The sequence below is a fragment of the Mesocricetus auratus genome, unplaced genomic scaffold (assembly GCF_017639785.1).
Source record: "Mesocricetus auratus isolate SY011 unplaced genomic scaffold, BCM_Maur_2.0 Super-Scaffold_100009, whole genome shotgun sequence".
NCBI lineage: Eukaryota > Metazoa > Chordata > Mammalia > Rodentia > Cricetidae > Mesocricetus > Mesocricetus auratus.
This window is the reverse complement of record NW_024429193.1, coordinates 5,934,164-5,960,325: the sequence shown is the minus strand read 5'-3', so window position 1 is coordinate 5,960,325 and position 26,162 is coordinate 5,934,164. Positions and strand designations below refer to the sequence as shown.

The window sequence follows — 26,162 nt, the reverse complement described above, 5'->3', positions numbered from 1 at the left end:
TTCTTCTATTTAATGTGGAGACTTGCACGCTGTGGGAAATAGTGTTGGTTTGCTTGTTTGTCAGGCAAATCGCGGCCTTATCTTTACTTTTGTTTTTGTAGCAGTAATTAGTAAATAGCCACTGAGCCATGTTTGATTTTTTTAATTTTCCTGAGTTTCCGCTATGATAAAAGGCATGGCTAGTGCCCCTACCCTTTGTCAGAACACCCGAGACGCAACAGGGCACTGTGTCCTGAAATGTGTCACCTCTTTGACACAGAAATACTGCTGCTTCCCACGCTACATGACAATAGAGATGACCCCAGAGGTGGGTGACCCGGTAATTAATCTAGCCGTGTGATTGTCATGCAATGAATGTGGGTCACTTTTTGGAAGAGTGAGGAGTTGCCCGTGGCTAGGGCTGCAGGGATCTATTTATGGAGCTGGGGAAGACGGGTTGAGTAGAGGAGTGTGGTATGGCGATGGGGGAATGTCCTTCTACAGACGTCCCCCCTATTCAATGGACACACTTCCTCAGTTTGAGGTTTCCTCTTCTTGGGTATCTTTACTTTGTCAGTCTGACAAAAACTAACCAACGTACCCAGGCTGGTAGGATGGCTGGGTTCTGTTCTAGGTTGAGTGTAACCCCAGAACTATACATGCTTCTCTTATTGGCTGATGAATAAAACACTGACTGGCCAGTCGCCAGGCAGAACGTATAGGCGGGGCTACCAGACTAGGAGAATTTTGGGGAGAGGATCCAGAGAGAGGTTGCCAGAGAGACGCCACGTAGCCGCTGAAGGAATAACATGCTGGAGCCTTCTCCGTAAGATAAGGCCATGTAAAAATACATAGATTAATAATTATGAGTTAATAATTGAGAGAGAGCTAGCCAGTAAGAACCCTAAGCCATCAGCCAAACAGTTTATAAGTAATGTAAGTCTCTGTGTGTTTGTTTGGGGTAAAGCGGCTATGGGACCAGGCAGGACAGAAACTCTGTCTACAGTGCGGTAAGGCCAAGGTTCTGAAAGCCGGTCACAGTGGAAAGGGCACGCCCCCCTGACAAAGGCTGACCCATCAGTTAGACAACAGACACTCAGATTCTAACCTGAAATAACTTAAAGTGAGCACAGATGAAGACAGCTGACAGGAGCTTTAAGGCGAAGGCTGTTGGCAGCTGGTCCAGCGATTCCAGAGCACAGCTTTGGCATGCAGGTGGAGAAGGGACCCGAAACTTGGGTGTGGCTGTGAGAACCAATGTGGCCATGGCGTGGGGAGGAGTGAAGGGGAAATCCACGCTGGTGGCTGCTGAGAGGAACCCAGGAGGGGAGGGAGAGCTGCTTCTCCCAGAAGCCACCTGTCTACTCTGGCAGCCAGTGTTGGGAGAATGAGTCAACCCTTCTTGTCACCCTCTCAGCCCGACAGGTGTAGGAATTGAGTCCTTCTTGCTTAAGGCCACCCTTTCTTCTGGACCCCATCCTCTGCCCCTCCCGTCCCCCCTGGGAGCACGCTGCATGATTTTCCCCTCTTTCACTATGCATTTGTGTATTGACCTATTAGTGGCTCCTTCCTGCCAGCCTCCAGCCTTTCTTAAGCTTCTCTGCCCTTCAAATCGTCCATTCTAGACTCTGAACTTCCTTACTCCACTATCCTAGCTCGGGGGCTCCCTTCCCAGCTGGAGTTCTCCACAGGGAGGGACTCCATTCTCGTGCTCCGCTGTTGCTTCTTTATTTTATTTTATTTTATTTTATTTTCCAGTTTAAATTTAGATAAGAAACAAGGTTGCTTCACAAGTCAGTTCCAGGTCCCTCTCTCTTTCACTCCCCTCCTCCCGTGCCCCCCCATTATCCCCTCATTCCCCCAGGGAGGGTGAGGCCCTCCGTGGGGGTGTCCATAGTCTGTCATTTCATATAGGGCAGGGCCTAGACCCTTCCCCAAGAGGTCAGGGTGAGAGTGCACCTCACATTGTTCTATGGGAGTCCAAAGTCCCTGTGTATACTTGGGATGGGTACTGATCTGCTGCCCAAGGCTCAATAGATTCCCTAGGCCTCCTCACTGACACCCAGATTCAGGGGGTCTTGATCAGTCCCATGCTGGATTCCCAGGCTGATGCCTGGGATTCAAGAGTTAACCTTTGTCTGGTCAGCTGTTTCTGGGGGTTAAACCAGCCCAGTCTTAATCCCTTTGATCATCAGTCCTCCCTCTCTGTTACTGGCTTTCTTGAGTTCAGCTCAGTACTTAACCAAGGGAGTCTGCCTCTTCTTCGATCAGCCACTAAATGAAGTTTCTGTTTCCCAGACTCTCTGGCCATAGGATTGTAGGCTGGCACTCCCCAGATCTATGTCTAAAATCCATATATGAGAGAGTACATGCCATGTTTCTCTTTTTGTGACTGGGTTACCTCACTCAGGATGGTTTCTTCTAGTGTCATCCATTTGCCTGTGAATCTCATGATTCCATTGTTTTTTTCTGCTGAATAGTACTCCATTGTGTAAATGTACCACATTTTCTCTATCCACTCTTCGGTTGAGGGACATCTAGGTTGCTTCCAAGTTTTGGCTATTACAAATAAAGCTGCTATGAACATAGTGGAACAGACATCTTTGTTGTATGAATGGGCATCTTTTGGATAAGTCTCCAAAACATCAAAGGACCCAATTAAAAAGTGGGCTGCAGAACTAAATAGAGAGTTTTCAATAGAGGAGTCTAAAATGGCTGAGAGGCACTTGAGAAAGTGCTCAACATCCTTAGCCATCCGGGAAATGCAAATCAAAACAACTCTGAGATACCATCTCACTCCTGTCAGAATGGCTAAAATCAAAAACACCAATGACAATTTATGCTGGAGAGGATGTGGTGAAAGGGGGACACTCCTCCATTGCTGGTGGGAGTGCCAACTGGTTCAGCCACTTTGGAAATCAGTATGGAGATTCCTCAGAAAAATGGGAATAAACCTACCACAAGACCCAGCAACTCCACTCTGCTGTTGCTTCTTGACTGACTACAGCCCACCGCTGCAGAGGCAGCTCTGAGGAAAATGGGGAGTTGTGGATTTTTAACCGTAAGGAGCCTCTTTAGGTCCTTGTCCTGGACGCCACCGCTTCCATTTCATTCTAGATCATGCCGACTTGGTGGGTTTTTGCCACTCTGGTCTCTGCGACTGGCAGGATGCTGTCTCTGGTCACTTCTTCCCAGGATGCAGCTGGGGCTCGACTTTGGTGTCCTCTCCAGAGCTGGGTCCCTGCGCCCACTCCTGCCTCCCCTCTTAGGGCTTAACTGTCACTTTCTCGTCTCTGCGCTACAGGTCGGAATTTCCTGCTCAGACCGGCTGCTTGCAGCTCACAGTGTTTATTACGTCTAGCGACTGGTGGGCACTTTTGCTCAGGTGTCACACAGAAACTTTAAGATAAACACAATGAAGACAAACGCGCCCTTTGTCCGCATGCCCGATTCTTCTTTAGTATCCCATGTGTGTTTTACAATACAATATTAATTAATCAGTCAACTGTAAACTTGGGGGAGATCCCCACTTTACCATCATTCACCACTTTGGCCCTTCTTAGGTACTTTCCAAGTCATTCATCTCTACTCCACTCAACTATTCCTGCCTACGTTGAGGTTCTTTGACTGGACAACAGAAATACCCGACTGCTTCACCCACCACCTAAATCCCTGCTTCAGAGAATTCAGCCACCTTCATCGCTCCGCCCCTGCCCCCAGTCAGACCTCTCAGCCCCCTCTGCTTGGTGTTTTAAGCCCTAGCAACACTCACCTGCTGACTCAGAATACACCACAGCATTTCCTGTCTTAAAGCGACATCCACGCCAACCCCCGCCCCTGACACCCTTCTCTCCCCCGCAACTTCTTCTTGCCTCTAGAACCTTAGCCAGGCACCCAGGCCCACGCTTCCAGGGACTCCAGCATGCTGTCCCCTACCTTCCTATGTCACACGGAAGTCCCCTCTTTATGTGTCTGTCTCCCCAGCAAGAGTATGGAACCCTTGGGGGCAAACTAACATCCTTCTTGCTGTTTCTTTGAAAATCTCTGAGGGTATTGAAATCTTTGAAGTTTTATTTAGTGAAATAAAAGCATGTAGTTCTCCAGCTGTTTTTTAAATGTATCATCTCCCGTGCCACATATTTGTAGCCAGTTCATGGTTTGTATTTTTATATGACTCTTAAAAAACCTTAAGCTGAACTAAAGCTCAGCGAAGACTTCTTTTGCCCGGCAGAACAATGGTTATCAAATGCTACTTTTGTCCACAAAGCAAACAAAGTTGTTATAACATCCGCAGCCTTAATACCACTTAATATCCCTCTTTCCCCCTTTAACAGGGCTACCTCTGACCTAGAGAAAAAAGGAGCCATCTAGCAACAAGAAAGTCCATGCTTTAAATGCTGCTCGGGATTTTAGTTACGACTTTTCCTGTATGTGGACTTCCTCCCCATAGGATCAGACAAACCAAATTAGCTTACTTAGTTCTTCCTTTCCGAAGACAGACTAGTATCTGCATATGATATCCACAAAGTCACAGTTCTGTCTCCATGTCTATGCGGCTGCTCTGCAGAGAACCAGCCATGTTTTGGTAGATTGAAAACTTGGGATTCTGGACCCAGCATCTTTCCTGGCAGCTACACGATCTTGAAGCACAATATTGATTGTTCCTTTGCCTCACCTTGCAAAAGCAGTAAAAATTAGTCCTTGTCAATTTCCAGAAAGAAAACAGTCTGGCCCTAAAAGAAATCACAGAGTGGCCTGTACATTATTGCCTGTAAAAGACACCTCGATTTTAGCAGCGAGGCTGGGACTCCTGGAACCCTGGCTTCCACACAGCCATCCATGGTGATCAATTTTCGAAACGTCAGACAGAGTTTCCCCAGGCTTGCAGGCCCCTCCCGCATATAAAAATAGCAGACGTGTGTGAGGCACCCATTCTTTGCCGCACACTCTCCCCTAGACACTCTATGGGAAGTCATTCATTTTGTTCTCTCAGCCCTGGTGAGAGCCCAAGATCAGAGCCACAGGCCACACTGTCACCTTCACACGACACTGCCTTTCCCAGCTTGCTTCCTGAGTCGGAGACTCCGTCAATACTCTCACACTGCGGATGACCTGGCTTCATCTGGATGCTGACTAATGAAGCTGCGGTCTTATGATGCTAGAGGGGATGAGAATTCAACCCGTCGTTTGGTGAGCCGAGGACTGGGAGGGGTTACACAGGAGGTCACAGGCCTCAACCACGGCTAGAGCAGAAAACAGAGTACCAGGCACTCTGATCGGCTGACCTCAAATGTGGCCCAACCCTCTCCTCGCATGATGAGAGACGCCGTTCACTTCAAATCGATTTCACGACTACCTACAGCACGCCGGACACTAGAGAGACAGTTATGAACAGCAACGTCTACCTTTGTAGGTAGGTGATTCAAGTCACAAAATAATTAGGGATTCGTTGAGCTCCAGTTACACAGAGATCTTCAGAGAAGGTCTGTGGAGGCGGTGATGGGTGAAGTCAGGGGAGGGAAGGCCATTAGAGATGACCCTTGACCTGAAGGGAGACACATAAGATACAGAGGAAACCCACGGAAAGTTCAGAGGACAGCAGCACACGCTAGTAATCCCAAGCCCAGATGAGTTAATGCGAATCAAGGGGAGGACTGGAGATGGGGGGGTGACTTCAGTTTTCACACCTCCTCTAAAATTCATGGTAAGTATTTCTGCACAGCAGACTGGCTTTGTTAGTAAGCAAATTCCAACTGGGTGCCTTGGGCCGGGCTCATGTAGGCATGCGTGCTGTGCTGTGATGTTATGAGCCCTTAAGGAGGCCCTCACCAGAGTCTGGCACCACCCGCTTGGACTCTGTAGCCAAGCACTCCTCTTTTTAAACTGCCTACTCTGTGGTCTTGTCATGGAGGCACACCATGGATGGACTAATATTGGCAGAGTCTGAGTATGAGAGGCTTGAGCATGACCCTGGGGAGACGGCAGAGGTATCGGGCACCTTCTATGGAGCACGGGAGACACAGCTAGACAGATGTGGTGCACCTCAAAGGTCTGGAGCTACGGGGATAACGTTAGCCGCGGTGAGCGTTCAGCGTCGTTCGCTAAGTTAAAACACAGGCGCAGGGAGCACAGCCCATTGGCAAGGGTGTGTGCGACGAACACCACACCCCAGGCACCAGAGGGTGAAGTCCGGAGTTCAGGCCTCAGCATCATGACAAAGGAACACACAGACCAGAATGCCCGATGGTGTGGGGAGGGGACACGAGTATAATAAACACAGCAAATGCCACAACGGACGGACACACACACACACTGAACAGAGATCACAGCCCTAAGGCCAAGGATGACGACGTCATGGTCTGATGATGTCATCTTTCTTCTGTTACATCTAAAGGGAGAGGATCTAGAGACGGTCCCCGGGATGACCACGGTGGCTTTTGGTGGGATGCCTGCGGCCACCTTCAGGCTGACAGAGAACTTGGAAAGCCAGTCTGGGTGAGGGCGGGAAGACAGGAGAGGGATGGGCTGGGAGAAGCGGCAGGACCGGAGGGGACAGCACACAGTGGTGACGTGGACTGGAGTCACCGCGGGGAGGACTCAGATGCCAACCGAGCTGTGGCGTTAATGCAGCGGACTGCTCAAGCGCCGTTCCCAAACAGGTGCCCACGCTGGGGCATGGACGGACAAGGTGACTGCCCAGCGAGCATCTTCAGGAAGGGGGGGCCCAAGAGACTCCACCGTGTACGGATGAGGTCCTGTGTATGCGTGTGTCCGGGAGACGGGAAGGTGACGCTTCGGTCGTGTTGTGGCACAGCAGGTAAGTACTCACGATGCCACTACCATGCCTTGAACTTCCCAGTCTCAGAACTATGAGCTAAATCAACTTCCTTCCTTTCAAATGACCCAGGCTCGATGGCAACAGCAATCAGGTTAATAATGCAGGCTTGCTCCCCGAGGAGGCCACAGCAATGCCATTGGTGGTGGTGGGGGGGAACTTAGCCTCTTGCTTCTTTGTATAGGACGTTTTGAAAGTTGGCTTTCACATAGCAGTGGCTCCCGAAAGCAGTTAAGTGGGTCACTCGCTTAGCTTTCCTTAGTGGTAGATTAATTAGCCAGCTGTAACTCCCGGATCTCTATTTTTAAATAATGACTTGCATAAATCTCTGAAGACAAGAACTCACCACTGGTACACAGCACAATCCAACAGCTGCAAGTTATTATGCCCAGTGGAAATTAAGTCTCTTTTAGGGAAATCATGTAAGATCTCATGACAAATATGAAATTAACCCCTGCCACCTCTGTGACCACATCCTAATAATCAGAGTCCCTGGGGTCCTGAAGTGATGGCAGAATTGACACAAATTTTAGAGGGTAGTCCTCTAAGCAAGTGAATAACACAGTCTTTGTCCTTGGTTGGGAGAGAAGTGGGAAACCCAACACGGATAAGCTTGCCCAGCAGGGTCCTCCTTCAATTCCAGAAACCCAAGGTCAGGAGGTATGTTTCCGGGATATGGGCAAACCAACCATTACATCATTTCTGTGCTTTTGCTCAGAACCTCAAATCCATGCTTTTGCTAGATTCTGAAGTCTCTTTGGTGTACAGGCTCCTGTTCTCCGCTAACAGAGGGTTTAACTTTTCCTTTTCACTCCCCATTCTATGCTGGGTTTGGTTCCTATTGTTTCTAGGGCAGTGGAGCACTGGGCTTGGAGGCTGACTGTCCACGCAGCAAACACGATTCCAGGGAACCAGTGCCTCCGAGGAGGCTTTGCCTGAAGCATTACCCAGCATCTAGGAGACATGTGTATACATGCACGTAATACAACACTGGTCAATCCTCTGTCATGGCCTCCACTCGAAGGCCAGGACTCATTCGCTTGGACAGTATTCAAGTGAGCACTTCCCTAATAGTGGAAATGGGATGCTCACGCTTCCTGCTGCTTTGGAGTTTTCTGATCAAATCGCTTATTTCCTGCTTTAGTGCTAAACTATTGGAACCCATGAGAGGATGAGGCGTGGTGCTTTGGAGTCAGCAGTAGAGTTTTGGTTCAGATGTTGTATTAGCTGTTTTTCTTGTGTCCGAGTAATACAAAGAAACTTAGGGGAGGAGGGGTGGGTTGGGGATGTAGGTCAGTTGGCAGAGCGCTTACCTAGCACACAGGATGTCCTGTGTTCCAATCCCAGCACCCCACAGGTTAATCATCGCAGCTCATACCTATAATCCCAGCACTCGGGTGGTTGAGACAGGAGGATTACATGTTCGGGGTCATCTTCAGCTACACAGTGAGTTTTAAGGGCAGCCTGGACGACGTAAGGTCTCAAAACCAGACAAAGCAGAGGAAGGGGATGCACAGGCTCACAGTCTCAAGAAGAGAAGAAGTCTATCGTGGCGTGGAAAGCATGGTGGCAGCATGGAGGTAGCTGGTGACACTGTACCAGCAGGCAGGAAGGACCAAGAAGATGAGACTTGGTACCAGGGTACAAACTCTCAGGGCCCAACCCCCAGGCCCCGGCCCACTTCCTTCAGCAAAGTTCTGCCCCTCAAAGGTCCCATGGTGTTCCAGAACAGCTCCGGTATTTGGGTGTGTTCAGACACACGGGCCTGTGGCAGGCGGTTTCGTATTAACACCACAGCAGACGTGGAGCGGAGTAAGTATCTGCTAAAGGAACCAAGAAGCGGAGTAAGTATCTGCCAAAGGTCTGCAGAGGCCGGTCCGCCACGCCAGCTTTTCACTGAGGAGTGGGGCCTGGCTGCTGCCTGACTGTCTCACCATCTTGATCACGGCGTCCCTTAGCTGCACGTGCCCTGGGGTGACTCCGCGGTCCCCAGGGGAGAGTTGCCAACTCCATCCAAGGCTGCCAAGGCCGCTCAGCAGCCCGGCTTTACCCTTCCTTGGCCCAGAGATTGTCTGAAGCTGGTGCCCCACCTTGACCTTTGACCTCATACATCATGAAGCTATCACAGTTCCTACCTCCGGCTAATAGTCCCCCCTCCCCCCCCCACGGCGGCTGAATTGAGTCTACCTTATCAATTTTGTGAACTTCAGTCTTGGGCATCAAGGTCATTATTGTGCTCTGCACCTGAATCGCATTGTAATGAGGCAGATCACATTCTCTTCCAGTCAATGAGGGGGAAACAAAGCACACTAAAAGGAAATTACTCCTAGAATGACCTTGCTGCAAGCCTTGCATCTGGCTGGCACAGGCTATTTTTGGATGGCCAGAAGCTCTGCTGTAGAAGCGCCCTGCTCAATCCCATGTCGGCTAACATGCTACTGCCCAATCCCATGTTAAGTAACACGCTACAGTCCAATCCCATGTTAAGTAACACGCTACTGCCCAATCCCACGTCAGCTAACACGCTACTGCCCAATCCCATGTCAGATAACATGCTACTGCCCAATCCCACGTCAGCTAACAAGCATGCTACCGAGGAACACATGGCTCCAGCCATCAGCGGGGCACAGAGGTGACAGATTCCCAGGGAATCACCGATGTTTACTGATTCACTGCCACCTGGCTCTGGGCAGCTTCTGAACTTGACAGAACAATAAAATGTCAACCACATTTGCATTCAAAAGTGACTTCATGTTTACACGTGCTAATAAAAAGGGAAGCTTGCCTTCTGAGAAAGGAGCAAGTTCCTTAATCAGTTTTTTGAGAGGCTTAATCAATTTTCTGAGTGTGAGACATGTTCTACATACATTGCACTCCCCTCCCCCAAAGACACGGGATGGCTTGGCAGCACTGCCCCCCTCACACCCCGCAGATGCCCTCTCTAGGACTGGGGGTTCTAGCAGAGCATTTTTTCTCCCTCTTTCTTTTAGGGGTTTTTTTTTTTTTGAGACAGGGTTTCTCTGTATTGTTTTGGAGCCTGTCCTGGAACTCGCTCTGTAGACCAGGCTGCCCTCGAACTCACAGAGATCCACCTGCCTCTGCCTCCCGAGTGCTGGGATTAAAGGCATGCACTGCCAACACCCGGCTGAGCATTCTCTTCCCAACAACAGCCTTGTGGTATTTCCCCCTATATCTGAAGAAATACTCAATGAGTCAGTAAACGAAATGGCTACATAAATGGCCAGAAAGGTACCCTGTGACCTCTTACCCTTTCATTGATATTAACCCCTCCCTCTTCTGGCTCTCCAGCCTTGTCCTTTTAAGTAGAATTTAGACTTGGGGGTCATGAAGTCAAGTATGCCATTTCCAACTGGACAAATCACTGCCGGAGTTACCCCGAGTAGCACTGTTAGTCACTTAACCTCTGCAAGGCCTCAATTCCCTTGTCCAGAAAATGGGTGAATTATTGGCGTTGGCCTCAATAATTGAGCATTGGTATTAATAAGGATTCAACCAGCAAGAGACAGAAACCCACTTCAGATGATTTTAAGAGAAACAAAGGAATGTGCTTCCTGGCTGAAAGGGATGCTGGGTTATGAGCTCAGATGAAAGCATGTGTCCAGGGCCTCAAATGCCGGGATCAAACTAAGACCCCAGAGCCCATCCCTTCCTTCATCTCCATCCCAGCTCATCTCTGCTGGGCGTCTCTCCTTTTGGCTACCACTGACCTTTCCTGACTCGGCAAACGTCTTGGTCTCTGCCGGCTCCATCCTCACGTTCCTCCAGCGTTGGGAAGCCAGAGGAAAGGGTGTTTTAGTCCTTGCTTTCCCAGTCCATGCCCAGTGTTTCAGGAGACTCCATGGTCTAAGGATGAGCTGTACTGTGATTGGCCAGGCATGAGGAGGCTGTGCCCATCCCTGTACAGGAGGCCCAGAAGAGGTGCCAAAAGAGGGGACTGTTTCTGGGAGAACTGATGTCAGAAGCTATACCCGTCAAGTGTCAGCTACAGGATTGTCTACACAGGAGCTGAACAAGGATGGCACCAGTAGGTGCTAAAGCGGGTTGGGGAAAGCCCAGGCATCCTCAGCCCTGCACATGGAGCTACAGACGCCTAAGGGATGCTGAGAAGGGAAGCGACGGTCTTCTCCAGGGAAGACGCACCGATTGGTTATCCAATACTCAATACTCAGCGGTCAGCCCTGGGTAACATTATACAGACTGAGCAGCTTGCGTGTGTGCGCACATGTGTATGTACACGTGTGTGATCACATGTGTGCATGCGCTCACAAAAGTAACTCATGTAAAACAGCATGAGTTTGAAAGATATCAAGGGTGGATATATAGGTTTGGAGGGAGGAAAGGGAAAAGGCGAAATATGCAATTATAACAATCTCAAAAATTAAATTTTAAGAAGCAGGATGAAAACCTTACAGGTCAAATAGAGCAGAAATTAAAGCTGCCCTCCTCTGTGAGAGTTATAGCATGCAGGAACACAACGCTGAGTGTATGTAGCCTGTAAGCCAGCAAGAGCTGCACGTGGGCCCTAGAAAACAACCTCTTCCTTGGGTGCGGATGGCCTAGCCCGTTACTGGTGGCTGTAAGGGTACCCTTCACTCACCCGTGTGCAAGGCACTCCTGTTCTCAGCGTCGCAGACCACGGAGTACACGCTGCCACGGTCTCCAGTTCTCAGACAAGTAAACACACTGCCCAGTGTCGCGTCACCCGGGGTGGAGCCAGAGCGTAGAACCTGGGAGCCTGAGCCAGACTTTTAAGTTCTATGCCCCAGGCCCTTAACGCCTCCCGTCACCCTTTACCAGAAGACTGAGAAACTCATATGTGCTGACTTTGAACCTTTTCCTGGACACACTGAAAATTCCACAAGGTTAGTTAGTAATTGTGTCTGCCTCACTCACGCCGGCGTAAACAGGCTGCAGGACCAGCCAGGGAGGAGTGGAGGTAATTAGGATCGGGCTAGACTTTTCCTCCAGCGCCTGAACACCACTCAGATAACGGCGCTGCCTCAGATGAATGTGCACACCCATTTTCCGAAATGCGCTAAGATGCGTAATGTTCAGGCGCCTAATAACACGGCTGCTAGTTACTCACTCCCGACACTTAGATAGCACTTCACTTTCTAAAAACGTTTCAGAGCACATTAGTTCATTAATCCCACAGTGTCTGCGTGCGATGCGGAAGGGGGCTGTCCCTGTCCCTGATCTTTCTACCTTCTGGATCTCGACACGTGGTGGTGAAGGGAAATAAAGAATTGCAGCCAAGCGGAACAGCGAGTTGGGGGCGGGGAGGATGAGAGAAACCACCCCTCATTTTGCGAAAACTCACCCTTGAAGCCACCTTCGATACACAGGAGCTGTGCGATATGAACTACTTGCTTCTTACTGGTTAAACTGTAAGCAAACAGCAATCACACAGCACCTTCAACATGAAATGCCTGTTCTCCAATCGCTTTGGCCCTCCCTATGGCCATCTCCATCTCAGAGTTGTGCATTTCGATGATACTTGTGTACTTACATTCCAACTTCTGTTTTCCATCCAAGGCTTAAAATATCGTACAGTAGTAGTATCCAGCATGGCTCTATGTATGCCTACGAACCGATTTCTTTATGTTTCCTTGTCAGGTAAAGAATCATCTCTTGCTCACACCAGCCCATATTGCTTGCTCGGGCCAGCGGAGAATGAGGAGGAGGAAGCCATGCAGGACAACAGTTATGAGGTCACATTCTAGGATGAGGAAGACCTTGGCTCAAACTGACATTAGGTCTGAGAGGAGCTCAGCCCCTCCCAGTGCGTTTCCACTGGGAGGAAGGGTTGTCAAACCTACCTCAGTGAGTTTTATGAGACTGACCAATAACCACGTGCTCAGGGCAATGTGAGACATACAGTGGATGCTCAGAAAGTAAATATTACTGTCTCTGGGCTTCTTAGACGTCATTGCTTTCAATTCTAAGGTATGGTATTGAAGCACTTTAAAATGATAAACCCCCAGATTCTAGACGGTTGCCTGTGAATCAGGAACACACTGCAGTCTGTGATGACACATAGTGATCATTCTCCTGGAGTGAAGAGCCAGAAATGCTCGACACCACCCCAGAGGTCGGGTGCTTGTCAGGGTTAGTGGCCAAGGGCAGTGGGGGTAGGTCAGCTGCTTTGTCTATGAAGAATTTACATATATAGTTTTTTTTGGCTTGTGTCTTCTCACTCTTCTCAGGGTGGTGTGCTGCCTCCCTTAGATGCCTTGGCATTCCAGCAACTAAATAATCAGCTTCAGCCACCCACGGGTGCTGCTTGCACACATGTAAGGCTCTTGAGGTTGCTGGTGTTAGTCTTGGCCCATTTCCATAAGCATATTATTAAGTAGGAAGAGTGATGTTCTCAGTGTCTTTCCCTCCCCTCAAAATGTCTACAAAGATAGTCTGTGATGGTAACAGAGACGGGACAATGTCCATGACTGCCTATCAGCGGTGACGGCACAAGTATGTTAGGAGCTGGGGTGCTATCAAGTTCTCTGGCTAATTGGTCATGTTTAGCATGTATTATGCTTGTCTGCTAGAATTAGTCACAAGAACAGAAAATGCAGACAGCAATACTCAACCCCCAGTTCTCCAGAGGAATGAACGCTGACTTCACAGACACAATTACAACTGCCGAGAGAGAACATTTTTCCAAAACTGTTTAATCTCAGAAATGGGCAATAAGATTCTCAGCCTCATGGGCATTTCAACCTTGATGCAATACAGAAAACTCTGTCTGGGACCAGACACCATTAGATCCTTCAAGTGCCCACTTCCTCACAATAAAAGTATTTTAAGACTCAGAGTGTCGGGCAAGCATTGTGTGTGCGATATTCATCACCAAATGCAAAACTGGGTTTGTGCGGAGGGGAAAGAGCCTGGGATGAGGACATTCATCTTGCACGGACTTCAGATGCCATTTCTAAGCTAACCACTTGTCTTCCAGAACACCTAGTAAATTCTCAAGAGCATGGGCTGTGCAGTCGCATTGTGTCTTACTTCCTGCCCAATCTCCTGTTCTGTGAATTCACGGCCGTGAGAAGTATTAAGAGTGGAGTTGGAGGTCAGGGAATTCGCTGAAACCAGCTCTTTTCCTTCTTTTCTTTCTTCCCTTCCTTCCTTCTTTCTTCTCCCATTATGTCTATTAATGAGAACAACCTCATAAACAATAAAGTTTAATTAGGAACTAAAGTGACTGCACCAATTAAATATGAAGGAAGTATTCAAAAACACAGCGGGGAGGATGATATCTCAAAGCATTTTAAATTGCAAATGATGGTATTGACGGGACTTTCAAAGGAGACGCTGCTTTTGGGGATCAAAAGAAAGAGTTGTAAAGTGAAGTACTGACTCAGTGGCATTTATAGACAAATAAATATTCAGGATGGATCAATCTGTGACCACGAGCAGATGCTCCAGGAAATATAAAAGCTAATGAGAGCCGTCCTTAATTTCTACCTCACTGAGTCCAAGAGAGAAGAAGAAAATCCAACTTAAAGGATCCTGGAGTAATGACAGGAATCATTAGTGTACAGGCCACTTCAAATTAAAAGGATTCATCTTCAGTCACTGAGAGAAGAAAATTATTCATGAGTTTCATATGCATGAATATCTGGGAAGAACCCGCCACTCATTTTTTTTTAAACATAAAACTATCTGAAGCTCTCACCATAAAGCTCAGCATATTTCTGGGTCAGAATCTAAAGAACACTCACTTCACATTGGTTGTGTGCTTGCGGCTTGAGGAACAGGGCTAGAGATGGGAGCTGTAGCATCTCCAGTCCACTGATCTAGCGGAGCCATGAAGCCGTGTGGTGAGCGCTGCTGGCGGAGAGAAGAGGCTAGCACTCTAGAGACAGGAGGTGACTCTCGGTTCCACCACGGACCATAGGGATGGTGGGCAACCAAGGGGGAAGAACAGTCACCATCTTTGGTCAGTCTGAAGCCCATTTCGTGACTCTGGCTTGCTCCATCAACCACCCCCGCAACCGGGAAGACCAGAGAGATGAGTTCACATGAAGCCTTTGATGACAAAAGTCTAGTGTTTGGTGGAGCTGTGCTGAACGAATTATCTTTGCCCTGTCCAACAAGTTAGATAAATAACTGTCAGTTGAGAAATGTGGATCGAAAGAAACAAAGTCTAGAATGTGAGGACTGAAAGGGGCTGGGAAGTTTGTAGATAATGGTGGCCCTCTTAGTTGATTTTCTAATTTTGCAACAGAGTCTTACTCTTCATAGCCCAGGATGGCCTAGAATTTACTATGGAGTCCAGGCTTGCCTAGAACTTGCACTAAATCCTCCCGCTTCAACCTCCCGAGAGCCTGGATTGCACACAGGAGCCTCCACATTTGACAGTAGTGATGTTCTTGTAACAGCTACGAAAAAGACATCACATTGGGATCCTCCCTCATGGTCAGAGTGCTGCCAAAGCACTGGCCATTTGCTGTTTGGTCCCTGGGATGACACAGAGCCAGGATTCACTTCTCAATTAGGAAGAAAGGTTCAGAAGCTGACCGCGTGGAATCACCCTTTCAGAGCTAGGAACAATGGCAATTTAATTCCTAGTGCGTTGTCTTTCTTCCGGTTCTTGGTTTGGAATGCAGACCAGAAGCACAGCATTCACGTCCTTTGCCTCATCAGGATGGTCCTCTGACCTTGCTTTATGCAATTGATTTGCAAATTTAAACTCAAAACTCAAAATTCATGCCTCGGCATGGGTGCAGCTCTGAGCATCTCAAGCTTCCCTTCGACCTCTTTGGAACAATTAACATCTTAGAGGTTTTTTTCTGAAGTTGGAATAGATTGCAACCTAAAGGGCTATTTTGCTTTTGGTGTCTCCTTTATGACTAAATCTGCGTTGAAATAGCCTCATAATGAGAACAGATTCTTCTGGAATGGGATCATCATTTTTGAAGTTACTGGCTTTTGAGTGGTTGGTACATTTTATTTCAGTTTCTCTTTTCAACTGATGATATTTTCTTTCCTCTTCTAAGAGGAAACACAAGTGGTCAGTGTGGGAGAGAAACAAAAGAGGGCACAGACACCCATGCACGTCTCCTGAGCAACTGTAACGGTTGCAAGGACCCCATGATTAACGTCCTTCATCTTTAAAAAAAATTACCTTTGGAAGATTCCAGAAGTTAGAGAACAGACTTATTATTTAAGGCTTTTCAGAGGCACAAAATATAGCAGGCTCTGTAATGAAATAAAACGTATCTGTATGAGGTCATGGACAGTGCTTTGCATAGTTAAAACCACTACTGCTGAAGATGCCAGTCAACCCAGGAATGGCAGCAGACACCGGCAGGCAGTACCTGCACCCGAAAGACCAGGGCAGGATGACGGCAAATTCCACGGCGGTCTTCTCAACACATACGAGTATAAACTGAGCTGCGCAGCGAGCGGACCTCATCTCGTAAAAGCAAAACAGTAACAGAGGGGGTAAGGAACGAGGACAGGAATAGTTAGGCTGCTGCCCACAGCATTCATATAATTCATTTCATAACAACACAGTAAGTGGTGAGCACCCACCATGTGTGACTTCCCATGAGCATGAATGAAGCATCTTTAACCTGAAGATGTTTCACTTCCATCTGTCATAGTGGGGACAGACATGATCCAACACTGTGATATACAGCAGAGTCCCAAGCGCCAGCTCAGAGCCGCTTACTGAGGCCACATACGTCTGTCTTCCTTCTCATTTTACTACTGTTACTACCTAACAAACTATTCACACACACACACACACACACACACACACACACACACACACACACGGAAACTTCTCAACCTAACAGAAGACACGCACGCACACTCACAGACACATGCACAAACATACACACACATGCACACACAAACACACACAGAGGGCAGCATCGGAATTTCTCATCCTAACAGCTGTATACTGACGGGCGGATCCTGGGGAAGACTCACAGGGTAAAGGTGATTTCCAGCAGGCCGATTTACCTGCTGAGGAGGCTCATTAGGAGAAAAGACGGGGAGGGTCAACTGTTTTGAGGAACATGACGGGAGGCCGCAGAAATAAGGGTGGGAATCTAACCTCTGGGATGCTCTTGAATAAAAATGTAATAGTGATTCCGCAGGGGCGTTTCCCATCTTTGGCCTCAGCCAGATACTTGGCATGGGTGGGCTGAGAAATCAACCATCCCTACAAACAACCCAAGAGAGAAGAGACACTTTTTTGGCACCTCAATGTGAGAGTCACAGCATCCAACACCCAAGGAGAAGGAGAACCTCCCAGACTCACCCGTCTGTGTGTTTGCCAAGTTCTAAAGGTTTACATGGCGGGACTGATGATGTAAGCAATGAACTGTGGGAAGAGTAAATGTTTGCACTCTTGTATTTTTATTATTTTCCTGAGACAGGGCTTCTATGTGCAGCCCTGGCTGTCCTGGAACTTGCTTTTTAGACCAGGCTGACCTCAAACTCACAGAAATCTGTCTGCCTCTGCCTCCCAAGTGCGAGGATTATAGGAGGAGTGCATCACCTCCTGGCCAAGGCTTGCACTTTTTTTTAAGGCCTAAGATAACAAAGCTTCTTTGTGAATGTTAGGGAGGAAATCACCTGCTGCAGGGATTTCAGCAAAACCAGAGCTGGGAGGAGTCACAGCCCCTCCCTTTCCCTAACTGCACAGAGAAGACAGGCACTTCTCAATTCTGCAGCTACTCTGCACTTAGGAAAATCATTTCAGGCATGGGAAGAGAGAAGACCATATGCTGGAAAACCAAGAGGGATGCATAGGAATAGAAGCAGATGCATGGTCATAGGACACTCAGATGCCAACAGTGCTACACCCGCTTTACTACAGACAACAACAGAGGAACAGGAGAGAACAAACAGATAGTCAGAAACAGTTACAATCAAATCTGTGTATCCGTCTTTCTATCTGGCTGCACAGGCACTAGGTTTGGACAGTCTTGCTTAACAGCAGAGTTTCGTACCTCAAGTCAGGCAATCTGGAAAGGAAGGTGTATAAAGGGTTAAGTCAGACTGTGAGAACACTCTAGAACACAGGAGGATCAACAAGGCACACCCCGGTTCTCACAGTCTGTGATCTCAGATGTTCCCTTTAGGCTTCTGATCATACTCTGACACACATTTGATGGGCATGGTGCCAGGGCAGGAGATTAGTGTCTGTTAGGTACACGCTTACAACATTAAAAAACGTATCATGTAACAACTGACCAGAGAAAACAGGTGAAACTACACTAGCACCAGCGAAAAGTGCATGTAAGGCAAAACATTGCTAGGGATATCACCATGTCAAATATCAGAGTACCAGGGAGATATGCTAACTCTAAAGTACGCAATAAAATAAAACTTAGCAGGACTATGGAATTAATAATAAAGGAACTTTGTCAGTGCACATGCACACACACACACACACACACACACACACACACACACACACACACGCGCGCGCGCAGCCACAACTAATAAGGTCAGAAACAGCAGAAAGGGTTGGAAGTACAGAGTGCAGAGTGGGTTGTTGGATCTGTAAATTTCATTATTGCCTTTATGTATGGTATGATGTGGTTACATGTGTGGGTGATGGAATGAATGTCTGTTCTACCAATGTCTCTCTTAGAGGAACTGACTCATACGATGCTAGAATTGTGCTGTAATGCGCAGCTTTTTTAAGGTTGACAAATTCCGGTCTCTAGCACCCAGATGTGAGGCCGTGGACTCTCCTCAGAAGGGAGATGTCTCTAGGCGGGCGTCTCTCTTCCCTGCCTCATCCACGGAGCCAAGGCTCCTGTTACTGGAGGTTTTATTTGCTGCTAGTTCAGTAGAGATCCTCACTGTGCTGGGCAAATAAGGTGCCACTATTAATACTTTCCAGTCAAGAGCCTCATCCACGAACATCAGCAAATGCTCATCCGGGGGAAACTACAGTAGAGCATGGGGAGACGCGACTACTCAACAAAACTGGTGACGGAACACAAGCTGACAGAGGAAACTGGAGCCTGTGCGTGTGCGTACATGACTACTTACATATTCTTAAAATTTTCATAAACATCCACGACAAAAAACTACTAGCCTCTATCGTTAAGTAGAAGGGAAGAATGCCTAGAAATGAAAGACACGACAAAGTGAGTAAATGGGCAAACCATTATAAATGGAATGGTGAATTAGAAGATCAAATCGAGGCTCAGAAGTCTCTCAATAAACAAACTCAACCAACTAAAAATAGGAGCTTGGAAGTTAAGAGAATGTGCTGCCCTTGAAGAAGACCCAACTTTGGGTCCTACCGCACTCGCGTCTGGTGGTTCACGGCTGCCCGTGACCCTGGGGTCCACCTGCACCTGTACTCACGAGCACACAAATGCGTCTTTCAAATCCATAAAAGCAAACAAACCAAAACAGAGGACAAACTGAAGATGTTCTTGCTGATCATGCCAACCAAGCACAGCAGGGAAGGGCGGACCAAATGGGTGTGAGGAGGGCCTCGTTCATGAGAACAGTAGAAAATGGTACTTAGCTTCAACATGGACTCAATTGTGTTTAAACATGCATTACATGAAAAAATAGAAGGTTTAATTAACCAGGGAGGGATGAAGAGCAAAAAGAAACATACTGAAAGTAACAATCGGCAAAAAGAGAAAAAAAAAACAGGATGAGATCAAATATTTTATTTATCGTAATAATGAGGATTTTTAAAAAAGTAGCTTGTCACGAAGAGAAGCCACACAGAACAAATGTCAAAGTCATGTGATGATGTCACAGAATAGTTGAACATGATTTAGTGTTTTTATTTTGTTTGTTTGTTTGTTTGTTTGTTTTTTTGGTTTTTTGAGACAGGGTTTCTCTGTATTGTTTTGGAGGCTGTCCTGGAACTCGCTCTGTAGACCAGGCTGGCCTCCAACTCACAGAGATCCGCCTGCCTCTGCCTCCCAAGTGCTGGGATTAAAGGCCACCCATTCCATGTGTATCCCAGGCTGGCCTCGAACTCGTGATCCTCCTGCCTCTGCCTCCTTCAGCAAATCCTACTGGCATATGCCACCACAACCGGCTGATTTGGTGTTAAAAGTGATCCTGCTAATGATAAATACAGTTGACTTTAGATGAAGATGACACAATACTCCTACCCTTATCCCCCTGTATCTGCAGTGGATTTGAGAACATCATGGAGGTTGAAATCTGAGGATGCTCAGAACCCTTATGCGAAACGACAGTGTTTGCATAAAACACATGCATGTTCTTTCATATACTGTAAATCATCTTTAGATTAAGCACAATGTATAATGCAGGGTAGAAGGCTATGCAATGGTTGTATACTGCATATATAATTTAGGGATTATGATAAGAAAAATAAATATACAGGATCAAGACAGACACATCATCTCCAAAATATATGTTGCCTGTGGTTGGTTGGATCCCAGGATATAAAATCTATGATGTGGAGAGCTTTTTGGCAAAGTAAACATGTTGGAATTCTACAAAAAAAAATTTACAAACTCACAAGTTTATCTGGACACCACGCCTATGCCACTTCCAAAACACTAATAGAGCAAAAGAGCCAGAAGTAATAATATGTTAGGAGCACAGAACAAAGGTCCTTGTGCCCACAGATCTCCAGGGAAACCAGGAACATAATGCACAGTGCTCACAGGACTGTCTCTTCAATGGGAAAGATGACAACATCAACAAAAACAAAACAAAACAAAAAACAAACAAAAACCCACAACCAAACAAAACAAATCTGTTCTTCCATCTAAAACTCTGGGAGTCGGAAGTGACTAGTAGCCCTGTGACCCTCATTATCTGTTGTGCCAGACAATATCAAGCTCCTACAACAGGGACCAGAGGTGGGTTATAGCCCAAATGGCCTCTACAGCCTCTATGCTGTATGTATGACAGACCAGGCCAGAGCCTTCGGCCGTTAAGCTAGCGCAGGCAGCCTACTTATAGAACACATCTTCTTAGGGGTAACAACCTGTACCCTGAGTTGAGTTTTGACGTATGACATGACCCTGTGCACCAGGGATCGCATCATACCAGAAAACTCTTTTCCCCAAAAAATGTACTGTGTTTTACACACGCCAAAAGTGAACTGCTTGGCATCAAACTCTCTGAGGTGTGGGTTCAGGTTGACAGGTCAGAACCTCATTCCCATCTCCCCTCGGTTCACTTCCCTGCCTGATACCTGCAGAGATTCCCCTTAGGAATGTACATTACTTAATACTCGAAATTACATGAGAACAAAAATAATTTATTTATGAAAAATAAAAAATAAAACTTACAAAACCTGCACAGGAATAACCAAAAGAATCACATATAATTTAAAACAGAAACGAAAGTCTGTATTTTCTAACTCAATGATGAAAACGAAAAAAAAAATCTGTGTTCTCTTCCCCCACAAAGCAAGTAGCAAAACGGAAGCGCTGATTGTAAGTTACAAAGCCGTTTTAGTAAGTCTAGACTCGCTACAGCGTGGGTCCACAGTGTGTCCTGGAGCCCTGCGTGTTGAAGGTGTTGTTCCTAGAGTGTAGTATTATTGGTACAGCTTTGGGAGGCAAGGTCTCCTAGAAGGAAATTAGAGCCCTGGGGATGATGCTTTGATGGAGCTCACGGACCTTGCCCTTCCCTTCCTTCTCTGCTCTGGCCACTGCTCCTGCCATGATGCACTTTCATGAAACTGCGGCCTGACCCAGCAGCACAACAAGGGGGGGGAGGAAAGAAACTTTGTTATGATCAACAGAATGACAGCTGCTATCGTTAACTTGCTAGGACCCAGAGCGCCAAGGAGACACGTGTCTGGCTGAGCCTGTGAAGGCGTGTCTGTAGTCTGATCAGGGATGTGGGAACACCCCCATGGACCGGGCTCAGACTGACTGAGAAGGGAGACAGTGGGCTGAGTAGTCACCTCCTGACGCCTGACTGTGGATGGGGTGCCTCCATGCCTTCCCTGACAGGATGGAACCTGTCACCTCAACTATAAGCCATCCCCCAAATTACCTTCCTCCCTCAAGTTCATTCTAGCCTGGAGTTTTGGTCACAGCAATGAGAAAAAGTAACTAACATGTCACTTTGTTTGATTCACCCAAGGGTCAGTTACAATGACACAAGTTAACTCAGGATTGTAAGAGAAGAATCAAAATTAAAATCGCAGGCTGTTTGATGGGGCTAGCAGCGGATACGTGTCAGAATGAGTTACCACAAAGAAAATCAAGGGGAAATATAACCTTGAAACATACTACTAATAAACAAAGTGAAACATGCTAATTAATAATAAAAAGGAAAACAAAGGCCAACAGTTAATAAGTTGGAAAATAAACATATCAATAAGCTGCTCCATGTTACAGTGAACCTCAAACTGTAGCCTGATAAATCACAGTAAAAGGGGCTCCTTCCCAAAACAGAGTTCATAAAATGACAAGTTTAATGAAAAACCATATAAATGAAGTAAAATAATAATTTTCCTACATGCCAAAAATAAATCAATAAACATGCTTAAACCATCACATTTCCTATAATAATAAAGCTATAAAACATACAGCTAAAAATACCAAATGAGTGTAAGATACATCAGAAGAAAATGATGACGTTTTACCAGAATACATGAAAGCAAGCTTGAATAAATAAAGCAATCTAGGATGTTATTTGGGTGGGGGACTCATACTTTAAATAAAGTTATATTAACAGAAGAACAATCAAAATCCTGAAATTAATTATCAATTAAAAGATAATTTTTAGTTTCTGTCAAGCAATAAAAATGTCTGAGAACCTCAAGGATCTATCTCACTAGACTTGAATTTTCAAAATGAAATGATAAGAACATTTAGAAAAAAGGCTTATGATATACATATTTAAAATTTCTATCTTGTAAAATATATTTCATGAAGTCAAGATATAACTAGGAAGGAATAACACTACAGCATAACTAACATATGAAGGCTTAATATTTGGAATATAAAAAATGAAAAGATGTCCTAGCAGCAGCCTGAACAAAAGGAGTGGCCCTCAGTGGCAGGCGGGGCACCCAGCAGGGCCTCTGCCAGACCTCTGCCCAAGGAGAACCAAACCAACGGCTGGACAGGCAAACTGCATGCAAAGCCACATGGGTATCCGAGTTCAATCCCCAAAACCAAACCAAAAAGGGCAGATCTGGTATGCAAGGGAATGAATGCCTGAGCTGGGAAGCGGGACAGCCAGGCCTGGGGTTGCTGGTGGGCCAGCCTCACGTAAATGGCACACTCAGGCCAGTGAGGGACCCTGTCTCAAAACTCAAGGTGGGTAGCACTTGAGGAACACACTAGAAAAGGTGACCTCTGGCCTGTCATACACACACACACACACACACACACACACACACACACACAGATCTACACTCACACACAGACACATAGACACACTTAAACTCACCCTCTCTTTCACACACATACACACATTCACTTACACTGACTTTCTCTCTCTGTCTCTCTCATACACACACACACACACACACACTCACTCACTCACAAACCTGAACCATTCACAGAAAAATACATGGGCCTAAAAATACAGGCAACATTTGTCAATTCTTTAGTATAGGAGGATAACAGTTAAAGTCAGTATAAATTTGCTCATTAGATTAGAAATGTGAAAAGGGATTCTTAAGAACTTGAATATGTGAAAAGGGATGCCATTCAAACACCCTTTTTAGAAATCTGTCAGCTAGTAGCTATCAACATATAAAGTGCACATACTTCTAAAAACCAAAGTGAAAATCGCAGCTCTCTGAGCTCTCCCACCTACTCAGAAACAACAGAAAGTGTAGAAAGAGTTCTTTTTCAGTTGCTGGTTTTTAGAAAAGTAACTCAAGAACAAAGAGAAAAACCATATACACTCATTAAAAGCAAGTCAGAGGAACATATGTGTGAATCTGTGCATGTATCAATACACATACACATACGTATCCATGCAAGGGGCATCTTCATCTACACACAATCCCCAAGACTTACTGACGAGTAGATTTTCTATTCTGTGTGTGTGTGTGTGTGTGTGTGTGTGTGTGTGCATGTATTCAGGTGTGCGTATGTGATACACACCTGCGTGTGGAGGTCAAAGGCTGGTGTCAGAGGTCTTCCTTGATTGCTCTTCACTGTATATTGAAGCAGGGTCTCTCACTTGAACCAAGACTTGATTAAGTCGGTCGAGTTGGCCAGCTTGACTCAGGAATCCCCTGTCCCATCTCCCATGGACTGGGATCACAGGACGGCGACTACACCCACCTAGCCTTTATGTGGGTTTTAGGCTCTGAACGCTGCTCTTCACACTAACACGACAAGTGTTTTACTCCCTGACCCATCTTCCCACCTCCTCCCTAGCAGTTCTTAAAAATAACTCAATCATCAGAGCATGGGCAGCAGAAACGGAAAACACCGCATATGAGTGCCCGGCACACCTGCCTGGGGAAGCAGCCGGGGGCTCTAGGGGCTGCCTGCGCACAGAGGAGAGCCGAGGACCAAGCAGGACTCACCCACAAATTATTCAATACGGGGTTTCCCATGTAAAACGGAGAATCGAGACGGGAGGAAAAGCGTCCTACAAAAGTCAGGAGCCCCATACACGTCATTCATCTTATTCTAGCACTTAATGCTGAGAGGAAAATTTAATCCACCTGAAACCATTTATTCCCATCCCCAATCTGATCAGCCCATGGATCGGGGTATTCATTTCACGACACTCAAGAGGCTTTGATGTGTGCTCTCCACTTTTAAGTGCTCTCGAATCACACGTGACTGTACCACCCGCTCGAAACAGCAAAAGGGGCCGTCGTACTACACAAGCAACACCTTCCTGCTCACGCTTGGTCCAATGTCGCAAACACAGGCTTTTCGCGTCCAGCTCTGTACAAAGGCCCCACTAGACAAAATTTCCGCACCCTCGCTTGGGGCATCAACAGCCAGATTTCCCGAGACGACTGGAGGGTGAAGGGACAGACACCACGGTGAGGGAGAACAGCAGGTAGGTTCTGCTGGAACCAAAGGATCAACGGTGGACGGCAGAGGGCTGGGCAGGCAATGGCAGGCTCTCTACAAGGGGGCAAAGCCCACTCTTAGGGAGCGGAAGGAATAAAGCACATGGAAAGAGAGGGCCGGGGAGGCCGTAAGCGGAGGGAGCTGGGTCTCAGGGCTCCCCAGTGTGACACAAACACAGACCACACGGCCCCATGCTCGGGGTACTGACCCCAGGGAGCAGAAAGGAAGCTGGCACCAGCGCTTGTCTCTGCTTCCCCGGGCGTGGGCGCCGCGTGGCCAGCTGCCTGGCACTCTTGACATGACTGCCCGCTATGGTGGACTGTGGTCCTCAGGCTGAGAGCCCCGGTTCACGCTCCTGGTCTTCAGTGGCTTCCTGCCAGGTTCCCTGGTCACAGCGACAAGGAGAACAATGGGCCGTTTACAGGAAGGTCCTCCGTGGTGGGCTGCGCGCAGCGAGCGTCCCGTGACCGCCGTTCCCGTTGGATGCGCCACGCCGACGTCCGCGTGCGCTGTCCATTCGTTGCTGTTGTTGTTGCTGTTGCTCTAACTTCACCCTCACCTCCACACTCCCACTCCCGGCTCTCCTGGCTCTCCCCGTCTCCCACCATCACACGTCCACAGACCATAGCACCGGCTCTCTGGCTGTTGGCGCCTAGACTGCAGAGTCTGTGTCTTATTTGTATTCTCCTTCCGGCATCCCCACACCACCTGGCACAGAGGCCTGGAGATATTTTTATTTCGAGTGGGGTCTGAAGCATACAGTATTTTACACGCGCTATTTTTGGTTCGGAATCATGCCTTAGGAATGTAAAGAGATCAAAGTCAGCGTGAACATTCACTCTAAAGTTCCTGTCCGAAGGCTCACTGCGGCTGTGATTAAGTCATGCTCACAGCCACATGGAGATGCTTCACTCACAATGGAAGGCCCATGCTGTCCCAGCCTTCAAAGCCACACCAGCAGCTGACACATCTAAGGACAGTCCATTGCCACTTAATTATGCTTATAGGGTTTGGGGCAGCCGTCCAGAGGTGCCCTTTCGAAATGTACAAACTTGTGTTTGAAGGGCCAAGAAAGACGGGGTGATGCTCCTGAAGACACTCCCAGATTAACCGTAAAGCCCGGAAACGTGTTCTCTTCCATGGCTAAAAGGGAGTTGACGCCTACGGCTAAACTAGACTGGGCTATTCAGAACCAAGGGTCCCCTAAGAGGAAAGGAGGCAGGAAGGAAACCCAAAAGGAGGCAGGAGATAGACACAGAAGTCAGTCAGGCGGGGCATGAGCATAGCAGGAGGAAAACCTAGTCTTCCCGCATGTCTGTGTGAGTATATGCCAT

At 47.3% G+C, this 26,162-nt stretch overlaps 1 protein-coding gene and 1 long non-coding RNA gene across 6 annotated transcripts in view; both read right to left on the bottom strand.

The window, feature by feature from the left end:
• Positions 1 to 26,162, bottom strand: part of St6galnac3 (ST6 N-acetylgalactosaminide alpha-2,6-sialyltransferase 3) — a 498,643-nt gene that overhangs the window by 93,438 nt on the left and 379,043 nt on the right. The window contains exon 5 of one of the 5 annotated variants that reach the window (XM_040751580.1): positions 3,413 to 8,634. The exons of the other annotated variants lie outside the window; for them this stretch is intronic. Within the exon in view, the coding sequence (XP_040607514.1) occupies positions 8,466 to 8,634 (169 nt within the window). The 3' untranslated portion in view covers positions 3,413 to 8,465. Of the gene's footprint in view, positions 1 to 3,412; positions 8,635 to 26,162 lie in introns of those variants that run through there. 5 annotated transcript variants of the gene reach the window in all.
• Positions 13,489 to 25,354, bottom strand: LOC121142280. The gene is made up of 2 exons (XR_005879259.1): positions 25,037 to 25,354; positions 13,489 to 16,039 (listed from the first exon to the last, which is right to left on the bottom strand). It is a non-coding gene; the product is annotated as an uncharacterized LOC121142280 (long non-coding RNA).